The sequence below is a fragment of the Asterias amurensis genome, chromosome 5, assembly GCF_032118995.1.
Source record: "Asterias amurensis chromosome 5, ASM3211899v1".
NCBI lineage: Eukaryota > Metazoa > Echinodermata > Asteroidea > Forcipulatida > Asteriidae > Asterias > Asterias amurensis.
In genome coordinates, this window is record NC_092652.1 from 16,026,512 (window position 1) to 16,040,951 (window position 14,440).

Genomic DNA, 14,440 nt, shown 5'->3' on the forward strand with positions numbered 1-14,440 from the left:
TCACAATGAATATTTACCATTTTGCCCAAATCGGTACTTCATATCTCAATTAAGCTACTGTACTGACATTTTCAAAGTCCGAATTCAGATTTTGTAAAAACGGCAACAACAACTACAAAATGCTATCTTCAGATTTGACTGATATTAATGGCAGTCTCTGGTTAATTAGTTACCCTAGATCTTGGCTGGGATGTGATGGTACAAAGATTCTGGGCGTGAATGTAGAATAAAACCAAAGTCGAGGCCATTTATCCATCCATTGTCTGCTGCACCATTTCAAATAAGGACAGGGTAAGACAATGGCTCTCCTCCACTGCTTGCTGGGTGTCCTAGCCCTTACGGCAACAGGTAAGTTTTTAATATATAAAATAAGTTTCTTGGATAATTTCATTTATGCAGTATATGCTTTGGTCAAAATAAGACCAAGTCGCGTCCACCCAAAATACTGGGGCCAATTACGAACTTATTCATGGGTGAAATACGGGACTTTGATTAAAAAAGGTTAAGCTGTTAGAAAAAGCGGAATATATAAGAAACAAAAATACAATGAAAAAAACAATTTACGTATAAACATGAATGGGTTTTTTATGTTTTCTTTCACTTGTCTTGTGAGTATTTCTGATAAACAGGCCTACTTCAAAACATTACAATAATGAGATTTAAAAAGAATAAGTAAGTTGAATCGCTATTTTACAAAAAGTGAGTGGTAGGCCTTATTGACCAATTATTACCAACATATCGTTAAAGACTTTGCAAAACTTGAAGTTTGTTTTCATATACGCGAAAGGAAGGTTGACGAATCTGCATCAATGCTCTGCCCATATAAGTCATTAGTATCAATCAGACGATCGGGTTCCAGTGAAGTTGAAAACGTACCCATATAGACATTTTTGAGCCACATTGAAAAAAAAATAACGAAAACCCTATAGCCTAAATATGCATAAATAAACCCTTTCCCCCATCAAACTTGGAGGAGGAATAATTCATTGTTAAAACAATGAAGCCTGGAAGCAAGACGAAGCTTGCGGGCTGTAATTCGCAATTGTCTTAGTGTTCCTCTGAGTTCAGAGACGTCTGGTCTCCCTTTGTGCCCGAGATAATCGAAACAATCAAGCTGAGTATTAGTTTTGAAGACATGACCTCGACCTGAAGTCTTGGCAAATTGTTATTTCTAAGTTCTTCGTCTCTATAAAGCGTTTAAAGAAACATTTCCTTACAATGAACCAAAAGTACCCATAAGTATTATAGTCCATGGTAAACTGTCCCGGTGGACAACATTTTATTATGTTGTACCAAGTGCGTACCAAGTGCACTGCCACTTGTTTGTGTGTTTAGATGGTCCCGTCAAAATATAATAAGGGGATGATATAAAATAATACTAAGCTGGCAACAGCAATCGCTCTCATACAAAAACGGGTCTTTGACTATGAAATGCACAATCAAGAAATTCTGATTTAACTAGACAACAATACTTTAATTTCTTAACCATTGCAATGTTCCGCGGTTAGCCGTAGGATTCCTAGTGTTGGGGGGGGGGGGGGGGGGGCTCCCAACCGCCCCTTCGCCAGAGCCCCAAAAGACAACTCCCCTATACTAAAAAAAGAAGATTCGGACTGTTAGCAACTTTAAGGGGTACAAATAAGCTTTGTTTCATGCACCAGTCAGTAATGGGGCAGTTCCAAGTTCAAGTGCTAATCACTTTACACAAGCTAGAGACAGTATCTAACAAGTAATAATTATAAACATCAAAACGCCCCATAAACTGAAGGGCAGTGGGACGGCATGGTACAGTGTGTTTACACACACGGTTAAGTTATCTCGTTACGAGATGAACTTGCAACCTCGGCCCCTGGTTGTGGACCATTGCCAAAGGGAGAATTTAAGAACGAAACTGCTGGCTGTGCCAGGAGCCTGGTGTAGGTCTAGCGCTCGTTTAAATGGGTGTACACCGGGTTAAAGTTTAGGCGGCAACCTCGTTTAAATAGAATAATTATCCAACAAAATGTGTGTCGACGAAGAAAGAAAAACAATGACAATGCGAGGCTACGTTACCCGTGACATCACATTAGGGAAGTATAAAAAAGGTGCAGAATAAGGGATACAATTTTTTTCTATTGCCGTCGTCAAAATGTCCTTATTATTTTTTTAATCGATTTAGAAAACAAAATTTCCCACATTCAAAAGCAGTACTATAGCAACTTTGATCATGTACAGAAGAAACAAAATGCATGCTTATGCCTATATTATGCGGCTGGGGCAAATTGTGGATGACGTCATCATTTTGTGCAGTAAATTTCAACATAGCATGCTCACACACCCAGCGTAAGTGCATCGCTGAAATTGGAAGTTCACGTATGGATTTTCCTCGATATAATTACGGTGATATCTAGTGACCGAATTATGCCATAATATTCTTTTAATCTTGGTCTTGACATTGTATTGCCCATTATTGCTCATCAGTGATTTCAAGGGAAAGACCAGTCTACTCACATGGTGTATTCCAACATAAGCATAAAATAACAAGCGTGTGAAAATAAATTTGGGCTCAATATATTGGTCATTGAAGTTGCGAGAAAATTATGAAAGAAAAAACACCCTTGTTGAACGAATTTGTGTGCTTTCAGACGGGAATAAAAGACTTCTTGCCAGAAGTCTTTTTTACCTCTTTCTCAAAATCTACATTACTTCAGAGGGAGCCGTTCCTCGTGTTTTATACTATCAACAGCTCTCCATTATGATTATTTGTTTTGAGTGATTACCAAACATGTACCTTAAGTTCCCTTTTTTGTATGCTTTTCTTTTCTCAAAACTGAAAAGTAAAGCAGTAAAAAAGGGACAATTCGTTCATTTTTGTTTAAGCGGTTGTCAACCTGTTCAACCCTTCACCGAGAGACCGGCGCAGGGGAGGCGTTTGGCTATCGTCTCCCGGCGTCATGGGAGATTGAAACATTTTGCGTTGCGTAACTTTTTTATAGCAAAGCGCCGGTAAAGAAAACACAAAAAACACGCACATGTCTGAAAACCAGACGTCCCAGCAACTGGACCCGCGAAATTTCAACGAACTTGCGGCCGGCCGAGCGAAGCGAGCACACACAAAACTACACAGTGAACAAGAATGATGGAGCGGAAGGGGTAGTTTTTAGTTTTAGTCTACCCATGGTTTTAGCAGTTTGCAAATCGCAAGAAAGTTGCAGGACTCGGCTGAACGCAAGCAAAGGCAGGAGAAGATGGGTTTTATATTGTTAAACAGGTATTTCAAACCATTCAAACCAGAACTCCACTTGACTGAAGTGGACAATGGTGGAGCTGGAGGGTAGGTAACTTCGGTTCGGCACCTTGCTTGCAAACTCGGCACCTCTGCAAACTCGGCACCTTGCAAACTCGGCACTTACATTTACCGTTCAACTTGGTGTTAAGGAATCAGACAACTCGTCCTTCGCACACCTTGACGGCTGGGTTATGGTGTATAGGGTTAGGTTTAGGCCGAGGTTTAGTTAGAGGTTAGCTTTATAATTATAGGGTAAGGTACTTACACTTTTACAGAAAATTTGTGTAAAAATCACATGTCAGTAGCGGAGTTCGACCGTTCAACCGTCAACTTCAACTTGTCTTGGCCATCCGTCGAGTTGTCTCTAAGTTGAGTTGTCTCAACGCTTGAGTTGTCCGAACGGTTGAGTTGTCCGAACGGTTGAGTTGTTCCGTCCGACGAGTTGTCTGACATAACATCCGACATAATTGGTGCCGAGTGGGTCCGGAGTTTGCTAGATCATCCAGTGACTGGGACGCTTAGTTAGGTAGATTCCTTTTTTCGAAGTTTTGACATTATGGGTCACTAGATGACCGATAATGTCTAAATTTAAAAAAAAAGGAATCTAGCGCCCCAGTCACTGGGTCTAGGAGTTTGCAAGGTGCTGAGTTTGCAAGGTGCCGAAGTATTCAAGTAAAAAAAAAAAAACCTCCCCTTTTTTGCCTGCACCAAGAAGGAAGGGCAGCTATATGGAAATCGTATTTCCACCATGCAAAGTTTCAAATCCTACTGAAGGGCAGCTAGTTCAGTTAGAACAGAGTGGTTGAGTAAACAGGGGAAGATCTCGGGTTTTCAGCATGGGGGTGGGCGGGGGAGGGGGGGTGCAAACAAAAAGGGTAGACCCAGTAACTGGGGCTATGTTCAGTTGTTTACAATAAATTTGACATTAAATTTGACATCCCCACTTTTAAAATAAAAACATACTAATCTCATGTTTTGTTTGTTTTTGTTTTGCAGTTCCATCTGTACTTGGTTTAGGTAAGATTTGCAACTCTTGGTTTTTACAGTTTTTCTTAAATTTAATTTCAAGTAGTTATATGAATTTGTTTTATTATTTTACAGAAGTCTGTTAAAGAACTCTGGATTCACTTGTAACTCATCTCACACTATAGAAAAGTTTGGGGTAACACCATGTAATGATAATCTGTAAATGAGTTGGGGTGGTTCTGAAAAGACCTGTTGGTTTCAACTCGACGTTCCGATCAATATGCTCTGATCGTCTTCTGGAGAAAGCTGAGAATCACCCCAACTCATTTAGAGTTTATATGGTGCTATCCCAAACCTTTCTACTATGCTTTCCCAAACCTTTCTATATGCTTTCCCAATGTGCGTTGCTGACCGATCCTTAAACCACAAACATTTTATTGCAAAAGATGTTTTTTATATAACAGATGGTTGTTGGCGAAAAAAAGTATCATCAAGACCCAAAACGGAATTTTTTTGTTAAATATTTGTTTGCGACCCAACGTTTGTTTGACCCCCAAAATGGTAAAGTAAACAGATTCCGTATGTTCACCTCCCCCCCGCAAAAAAAAAAATCTGTCCATGTTTGTCCTTATTTTTGGGATACCAATGTTGGCAGGTCTGCGAGGTGGGGTGGTTAAAGGCCCGGTCCCACTGTAGCGATAATGAGAACGATAACGAGAACGACGCCAAGAGAATGCTATTCTATTGGTTGAATGAGCGTGTACGTATTCTGCGTGGAGCAATTCAACCAATAGAACGCGTTCTCTTTGCGTCGCTGCAGTGGGACCGGGCCTTAAGTGTCCAAAACGTCACCTTTCAACACCTGGTTGCATCTCTGTTTATTGTATTTCCACCATGCAAACACTTTAAAATGTGCCTGTGAGAGGCTTGGTAGTCTTGCCTTGAAACATGTCTGTGTTTGAATGAAAAGGTTTGGGTACTTTTTGTTTGACACAAAACACAAACGCCCAAAGATTTACGTTAAACTTACATGGTTTAAAAGTAATGATTAGAAAGCTTCCCTTAAAACATAAGTTGCGGAGGTGCTAAAGGTGCTACTGGCATGACAAATATTTTTGGATTTACATTGTCTCTCCTGAAAAGCATTAATGTGTGATTTTCACTCTTTCTCAAAATACTTGAAGACTAATGAAGCTGAAGCTTCTTTAGGTAAATTATATAACATAAATCTTCATCCACAGTGGGTATAGGGACTCATATGGCCTAAAACTTCATCTACAAAAGGTACACAACCCTTAAAGAGTCTGGGTACTTTTTGTAGGACAAAAAGACACAATCTCCACTGATTTACATTAAACTTACACAGTTTGAAGATAATGATAGTAGAAAGCTTACCTGAAAATGTTACTTGCAAGCTGAGGTGCTGTGGTTTTTGAGAAATGAGTAAAACAATCTAATGAAAACAATTTTTGTCTCAGTGATCATGAGACGAAAATTGTTTGTACATAGCATGTAAAAACATATTTTCATGACTCAAAACTTGCAGCACCTCAGCAACTAATATTGTAAGTTTAATGTAAATCTATGGACATTGTGTTTTGTGTTACAAAAAGTACCCAAATCCTTTAAAAAGTTAACTTTAAATATGTTGCTGTTGTTTAGGCTGTCCCGCATCATGGTACCACATCGGAGACAAGTGTTTCCAGCTTGTGACGGATACCCCTGCAGTATGGACAGCGGCTAATGCACAATGTAAGGCTAATGATGCCAGAGCTACACTTGCAGTGGTTAATGACTACATCACACAAGGTAAGACTTTGTCAGATATTTGCTTGGTGTTGCAGGAGGATTGAGGCAATAGATCATGCTGGGCTGCACAATGTTAATGGAGCAAGACACGTGTACGAGCACTCCAAATGACATTCTGCATGATTCTGCCGCGCGTGCCAAATTTACGCGCACACATGACCGAGTTTGTTCGACCACAATCATTGCTGTGATTGGTCAAATGGGTGAACGTGCACAGTTTGATTGACAGGCCGGATCGGTCCATTGCTAGGAGTGCTGAGCAACATCACTGATCCAACATTATAAGTTATCATACTAGCAATGGATGGAACACGGAAAAATATAGCGCTTCTGCGTCCCGTACCCAACTTAACGGGACGCGCTATATTTTTTCCGTGTTCAACGAGCGCGAGTGGGGTAAATGAATTTATCCTCCAGCCTCATTAAGTCAATGAGGTAAGGTTATGTTTTTGTTTTGGGGTTTTGCACGCTCAAAGTTTAGAATGTAAATTTTGCACAGATCGTATGCTGAGCGTGATACATTCACACTCACAATACGCAGATCTGAGTGTAATATAAAAACTGGGAGTAGGTTATCATCTTATATCACACTCCGATTCGAGCATCTGATTGGCGGATTAGCGCGTACTGGAAGATAAAAATTCATATTGGTTTATTTTGAAGTGAGTGATCCAACATAAACTCATATTGGTTGATTTTGGAGTATTGAGGCAGCAAGGATCTTAAATAAACTCAAATTGGTTTTTGTTTCTTCAATTGAGGAAGGTTCCCAGTACAATTCTGAAGAGTTTGTGGTTTTTTTTCCAATGTTTTTCATTTACAATATTAACATGCATAAAAAGCAGGGATGAGATTGTTCAGTCTTTTGGCTGAATTCAGACTTTTTATGTCGGCCTGGTGAAGAAAATCAGACAACATTTGTTTACACAAATAAAGAAATCCTGCTCGTTTGTCTACTTTTCTGGTGCCTTGGATACTTTTTCCAAAAGCTCCTTGGAATCTATAACCCCAGGGGTTACCAAGCGGTAGAAATGGCATCATTTCAACATATCTTTGAATTTTTATCCAAGTTTCAGATTTTTTCATTAGGAATGACTCTCACCCCTGAAAATGTTTCCTTTCTCCAATAACTTTCGGTCTCCTGACGATGACTAGAGCAAGCTAGTCGAAACGTTGAGACCAATTCAGAACTGACTCCGCGGCAGTACAGTTAATTACGATCCTATAAGCTAAAGTAGTAGTCCAGTTTAATTTCTATACCATCTGCCCTGGTAATGGTTAAAAAAGCAGGACAGTTTTTTTCAGAACTGAGAAGTCTCCCGAACCTCCGTTTATCTACTCCGCGGCAGTAGAATAAAGCAAGACAGTTCCCTAAGAACAACTCAATCTGGCAAGTAGATACACACATGGTGTTACCACAAACCAAATATACATTGATACATCACCATGCAATGCCTCAAATCCTATATAACTTTCAATACAGCTGTTATCGTGAGCTTGATAAAAGGCGTCAGTGGGGATGTTTACATCGGTCTCCGTAAAACGCCGGAAAATCCCTCATTCCAGTATCCAAATGGAGAGATTTATTCATACCAGCGATGGGCCGTTAACGAACCTGATGGCAACGTTTACCTGGTAATATAACATTTTTTTCTTTAAATTTCTCATTTTAATTTTGAAAAAAAGTGGGTTGAAAATCAAAACAGTTATGTCGCCAAAGAACGCCTTCTGTGGTGTCAATTTGTGAATGTTTAGGCCAGGGATTATGTAGTAGGTACCTCTACTGTCACCTCCTTAAACGTGGATGCATGGATTTGCCATTCTTGATGGAAATACAGTGACTCTCTAGGCTGACTATTATTGTATCTGTCTTGGGATCGAAACAAAACCACTGGCATATTACTCGGGTGGGATTTGAACCCACGACCTTTGCAAAATGAAGTTCTTCTTATGTTTGAAGTGTTATTGGATTTGCTGGTTACCGTTTTTCTTTTTCCTCTCCAGACAAACAAGGAATTTTGTGTAGTCTTGGATAATAGCAACTATCAGTTACCTGGTCGCTGGTATGATGTACCCTGCTCGGAATCCCACTTGTTCATCTGCAGTATGCCTCTAGGTAGGTCTAGTTAATAATAATAATAGTGGCTACTAATCCCCAGCCGTGACACTTGAGTCCTTAAGCAAGACACTTCACCTTTGCTTCATCCTTCCGATTGGACGTTAAGCCGTTGGTCACATTAGTTATGTAACGCATGTAAAAGAACCCAGTGCACTTATCAAAATGAGAAGGGGTTTGCCCTGGTGTTCCTGGTCCAGTCGGCAGCAAATTGCGCCACAGCACTTGGTGAAACAATAATGGTGGTATCAGAATTATAGTAAGGTGGTTATGTAAAAGATGAAAAGACATATTCACTCTTAAAAACGTGCTGGGAAATGTTCATAGTTGTACAGTTCCTGGGGTTTTATATGCTGGGTATTGCCCCTGTAATGTGAAAAGGGATATGTATACTATTCCATGGTTTATCTTGCCCAACCCTACCCCAAGCTAAGGGTGCTATTTGCTTGTTAAGAGCTTCAGCCCAGGAATTTCCAGGGGTTAGAATGTCAAGTGTGAAAGGGCCATCTGCCTCAACATCTCAAGGACAAGACCTCTCATGTCTCCAACGTTATCTCAAAAGTCAAAACCCATTTCTTCAGTGAATAGCCTTTAAACATATCAAGTGAAATTTTCTTTGTGTTCTTGACCTACACCTTTGAATGTCACACAGATAAAGCGCGCTTTACGAATGCTGTTATTATTATTATTATTAATATTATTATTATTATTATTGTTATCTTGAACTTGGACTTCGACTGCTGCCAATACGTTATTTTCCGTCTTTTTCTTCATCTTTTAAGATCCGGATTCAGACACCAACTTTCCCCAACCAGGTGTGCAGTGCCTGGCTAACTTTGCGGCGTACGGGACGTCATGCTTCGGTGTGTTCGGAGAGACGGATTTGGATTCCAAGACATTCGACGAAGCGCAGTTAGATTGTAACAAATATGCTGGTTCATCCGATTTGGATGTGAGCCTAGCGACCCTCGTCGATGGATATGACTCGGCGTTGTTGAACGTCATGATGTATGCTAAGAATGTTGACTCTGCATGGATTGGTTTCAAGAAAGGATCAGAGGTAAGTGATTTTGTATAAAATCTTTTACAAATAAATTTTTAGTGTGTGGGTGTTGTTTTTACATGAAGATTTTTAGGTGTTCGATAACCATACACAGTTGGATATATATGATTTGAGGCATAGCAGGGTGAGGTATCAATATATATTTGGTTTGTGGTAACACCATGTGTGTATCTACTTAGGTAGAGTTTGTTCATAAGATAACTTTCTTTATTCTACTACCGCTGAGTAGATTTATTGGATGTTTGGTTAAGAGGATACCTCATGGCCATTTTTAAATGTGCAATATTCACAGGGTGAGGAGTATTTAAGCATATGCCTGGTATGCAAGCTTATGTGACCGCTAATTTATGCATAAAGCAGCAATACATACTGTACTGTATATAAAACCTATTAGTCTGCGCGCGTATGTACACCTGTTGAGCGTCATATGCAATTTGGGGAAATCAAATGATTTTTGAGAGTTAACTTTTCAAATTATCTAAAACGAAACAGCCCTTGTCTGGCTCCCTTCACAACAGCATTACTATCAATTGTTACAAGTTGTTGGTACCAGACTGATTTACTCGGCGCAGCCTAGTGCTCGGGCCAAATATACAAAGTGGGTTGGACCCAAATGGGACTAGGATAAAGGTAAAGGCCCAGTCACACACTGGCCCCGATAACGAGAACGAAAACGAGAACGAAAAAAATTCCACCCTTGATTGGTTGAATAAGCGTGGGCGTATTCTGCGTGGAGCAGTTCAACCAATCGCGGGGCTGCATCTTTATCATTATTGTTCTTGTTAATGGGGCCTGTGCGACTTGGCCTTAATCCGGCTGTGACCCTGCTGGTTTTAACCACATTTTAAAACCTTTTCGCCACTCTTCTATTCCATTACTTTAACGTAATAATAATGCTGTAATCTTTCTAGGGTGCTTTCGAATGGCAAAGTGGCTACCCAGTAGTGTACACCAACTGGGGCCCTGATGAGCCTAGTGGCGGGACGGGAGAAGGATGTGTCAAGGAAAACAAAGAGGGCTTTTGGGAAGACACCACCTGCCTTGACAAGGCAGCGTATGTTTGCAGATACGACTTCCCACGTAAGTTAGCACATCGATAAGTAAATCATTAAGTCGGATTTGAAACTTTGCATGGTTGAAGAATGATTAGAGAGGTTTGTGGTAACTCAATGTGAATGTCTCTCTTGGAGTAGTGTTCTGACACTATTGGTAATTCATTCATTCATTCATTCAGTCGATGCGGAGCATCGGATGATGGCCCTCCAAACACGTTGGTCCTCCATTGCTGTACGTAGCTCTTCCCGACGCAGTCCAGAGTCCCGGCACAAGGTGTCCACATAGGTGGTTTGTGGTCTACCTTGGGAACAGTGACCTTGAGTAGGGGCCCAAAGCACAAGCTTGCTCGCTGCCAGCTCATCATGTCTGAGACAGTGACCTGCTAGTCTCAGCCTTCTTGCCCTAATCTTGGTGCTAACTCTCGGTAGCCCACCGTAGAGCTCCAGGTTTGTGACATGCCTCTCCCAATGAATCTGTTTAACAGAGCGAAGCATTCTCGTATAGCAGCCGTCCAGTCTCTTCTCTAGACGACTGGCTAGTGTCCAGGACTCACATCCATAAAGCAGTACTGATTCCACAGTGGCAGTAAAGAACTTCACCTTCAGGGACTGGGACATCCGACTTAACCATAATGTTCTTCATGGAGTCGAGTGCCTTCCAGGCAAGAGCGATACGACACTTCACATCTTTCTCGGTGTCATTAACCCACGAGCCCAAATATTTGAAATCTGCTAACTGGTTCAGCTCGGAACTGACGGTTGTCTTTAAGGGGGTGGTAGTGTTGCTGTTAAATATCATGTACTTTGTCTTCCTGGTGTTGAGAAATAGCCCCACTCTGGCACATTCGGTCTCTGTTCTTTGCAGAATCAGTTGAGCCTGCTCAATCTCATCAGATATCAGAACGATGTCATCTGCAAAATCAAGGTCTGTGATCGTGACTGGAGCCACTCGTCTGCTCCTCCTCCTGTCAATGGTGAAGCCAAGCTCCTCCTCTCGCCCATCAATTGCCCGTCTGAGTGCTAGTCTAGCACCACAATGAAGAGATATGGTGCCAGAGTATCACCCTGTAACACCCCTGCTGATATTGGGAACTCGTCTGTTTCTCCATCTGGTGATATACCTTTGCTCTGGTGTTGTTGTAACTATCGCTGATTGCATCCACAAGCTTAGCGGGTATACCATATGCCCTCAGGATATTAATCATCTTGCCACGATGCACTGAATCAAAAGCCTTCTTAAAATCAATGAAGGTCATCACGGCTGGTAGGTTGTTGGATTTTACCCCTTTGATTATCCTCCTTAGGGCAAGGATCTGTGCTACTGTTGATCTTTTCTGCCTGAAACCGTTCTGGTTGATTCTTAGATGTGGATTCAGAGAATGATCTCATCGAGGTCGCAGAGTTTTATTACCTCAGCTGGTATCCCATCCAGTCCACCGCTTTTACCAAGTCTTATAGAAAGCTTCGCCCTCCTATACTCGTTCATGGTGAAAGAGGCATCATCAATAGGTAGGCTTTCAAACACTGAAGAGATCTCATGTTCTTCATCCAGCACTTGTGGAGGGTTTCCCAGGAGCTGGCTAAAGTGATTGTACCAGGTATGCACCCTGCCTGCTGGCGATGCTCCCTCCACTTGACCTGCATTGGTCGCTCGTCTGCCTGACACTTCGTTGATTATGGCCCAGGCCTCACTGTACTGCTGTTCTTTGCTAGCATCCTCTACTTGTAAAATCTTGCTAAAAATGTTACCTCCTTTAACTTCTTGTATGTGTTGAACAGCTTTTCTTTAGCTCTCTGTATAGCCTCCCCACTGCCTTCAGTAGTTGCATCTACATGTGTCTTGTATGCATCCTCAACCTCTTGCCTGGCTTCTTCTATCTTGGGGTGATCATAGAATTGGACCTTCTTCTTCTTCCGCTTGACTGGTACACAGGATTCAGCTGCACCCCTATTTGCCTCAATGAACCTTGCATATCTCTCTGTTGGGCATTCATCCGGAAGAAGTTGGAATCTGTTTTTCACCTCTACAGTATATTGCTCCTGAAGAGCCCTGTTGTTTGCAAGGGCATACCAGTCATACTTGATCTGCATCCTGTGATGCCTCCTAGGGGCTCTCAAACTCAGACGGAACTTTGCAGTGACAATTCTATGGTCTAATCCTACACTGGAGAATGTGCTATAGGCCTCAGTATTCATGACACTGTTCCTCCACTTCTTCCTGGCAAGGATAAAGTCAATCTGGTACTTGTTGCGATTGGGACTCAGGTATGTCCAGTATTTCCCCTCAGATTTCCGAAACATAGTGTTGCTGGCAATAAGCTGCTTTTCCTGCATGAACTCTATCAGCAGCTCACCATTCCTAGTGGTCAGATCATGAAAAGAGTGTTGAAACTCGTCTCTGCCAAGTCTTGCATTGAGGTCTCCAAGAATCATCAAAAAGTTATGAGCCGGAACACTGCTAACTGCAGTTCTCAGTTGCAGATAAAACTGTTCACTTCCCTCTAGGGTGCTGGAGTTTGTAGGTGCATACACTACAATACCTGTTGTCACAGGATTGCCCTGGAAGTGTGCTATTAGGATTCTGTTTGTCACTGTCTGTACTCCTATCAAGGACTTCATTGCCTTCTGACTGACTAGTAAGCCCACTCCACCAGTAGATGCTTGTGCTTCGTTTCTCCAGGCTGATGATGTAACCAGAGATTGCCCAAGCACCTTGATGAATCTTAAAGGGTCGTTGTGAACTATCCTATGCTCCTGAATGCCAATTATATCTATTCCTTGCTTGATCATGCAAGAAACAAGCTCCTCTTGTCTACATTCCTCTCTAATTGTCCTGACATTGAAGGTTGAGACTAAAATAGTCTTCTTGCTTCTCATTAGTCTTGTGTTTGGCTCAGCGTGTTGATCAGACACCATCCTTCCTCTCGAGTTTGGGATGATATCGTCATTCTGCCTAAGTTGGCCCACACCTCCGCCATCCACTTTGCTCCTGCAGACTCCCGCTGCTGGAAGTATAGGATTTGTGTTATGTTTTGCCATCATCTTTCAGTTGCTGATTAATGCCAGGGGGCGCAACTCCTCCTGGTATGCACTAGATGAATCCCTGTGTGAGGGGTGTTTTACATCAGAGTTTTCTTCTCCTAGGTGAACTGCCTTCCATGGCTAACGAGCCCCTCCTGTCCGGGTTTGGAATCAGAGTGCCTTCTCCTAGGTGGATTGCCTCCCATGGCTAACGAGGCCCTCCTGCCCGGGTTTGGAATCAGAGTGCCTTCTCCTAGGTGGATTGCCTCCCATGGCTAACGAGCCCCTCCTGCCCGGGTTTGGAATCAGAGTGCCTTCTCCTAGGTGGATTGCCTCACATGGCTGACGAGCCCCACCTGCCCGGAGCTGTCTGGTTTTAAGGCGCCAGAAACACGCCTGCACACCCCTGCCCACAGTTCGCAACAGGGGTCGGCACGTGAAGAGGCTATGTCAGACGCTGACCACATGGGACTTTTTATGGTTGAGGAGTGGCTCAATCCCCCTCACCATCCCGGTCATTCCTAACCCTTAATAATTATTAGCACAAAACCTTACTTGGTAACAAGCAATGGAGAGCTGTCTATAGTATAAAACGTTGTGAGAAACGGCTCCTTCTGAAGTAATGCAGTTTTTAAAAAAGAAGTTATTTTCAACAAATGTGATTTCGACACCTCAGATTTAGAATTTGAGGTCTTGAAATCAAGAATCTGAAAGCAAGTTTTTTTATTATCTCGCAACTAGGAATAGCCATGGTCTAATACTGGGTGTGTTCGATGAGCTTCCCTGGGTCGCCCCCGATGTGGCGTATTTCTTTTCTTCTCCAGGACGATTGTGGGGTAATTATGTGCCCACGTTCGTCCTGGAAAAAATTAAATATGCCACATCGGGGTCGACCCAGGGAAGCTAATTGGACTGTTGTACCATGGTTGATATGTAGCAGAGGACATCCACCCTTAATGTTCCCATACTTTAACACAGAAGTACCCACCCCCCTCCCAAATAGAAAAAAAAAAATAATGATAAATAAGTCAATAAAAAATAAATAAATAAATAAACCAAACAAAAAACAGACACCTCATCACTCAAGCAATCAAACCAACGAACTTCAAAATAAAGCAAAACAAAAAAAGGAAATAATGAAA

General features: G+C 41.9%; 1 protein-coding gene across 1 annotated transcript in view; it reads left to right on the plus strand.

The window, feature by feature from the left end:
* Positions 1-213: 213 nt before the first annotated feature.
* The window catches only part of LOC139937748 (macrophage mannose receptor 1-like), a 30,085-nt gene continuing 15,858 nt past the window's right edge, over positions 214-14,440 (plus strand). Inside the window, exons 1-7 of the mRNA XM_071933040.1 lie at positions 214-348; positions 4,265-4,285; positions 5,897-6,043; positions 7,527-7,678; positions 8,048-8,159; positions 8,942-9,219; positions 10,134-10,302. Coding sequence (XP_071789141.1) covers positions 300-348; positions 4,265-4,285; positions 5,897-6,043; positions 7,527-7,678; positions 8,048-8,159; positions 8,942-9,219; positions 10,134-10,302 — 928 coding nt within the window. The 5' untranslated portion in view covers positions 214-299. The remainder of the gene's footprint in view (positions 349-4,264; positions 4,286-5,896; positions 6,044-7,526; positions 7,679-8,047; positions 8,160-8,941; positions 9,220-10,133; positions 10,303-14,440) is intronic.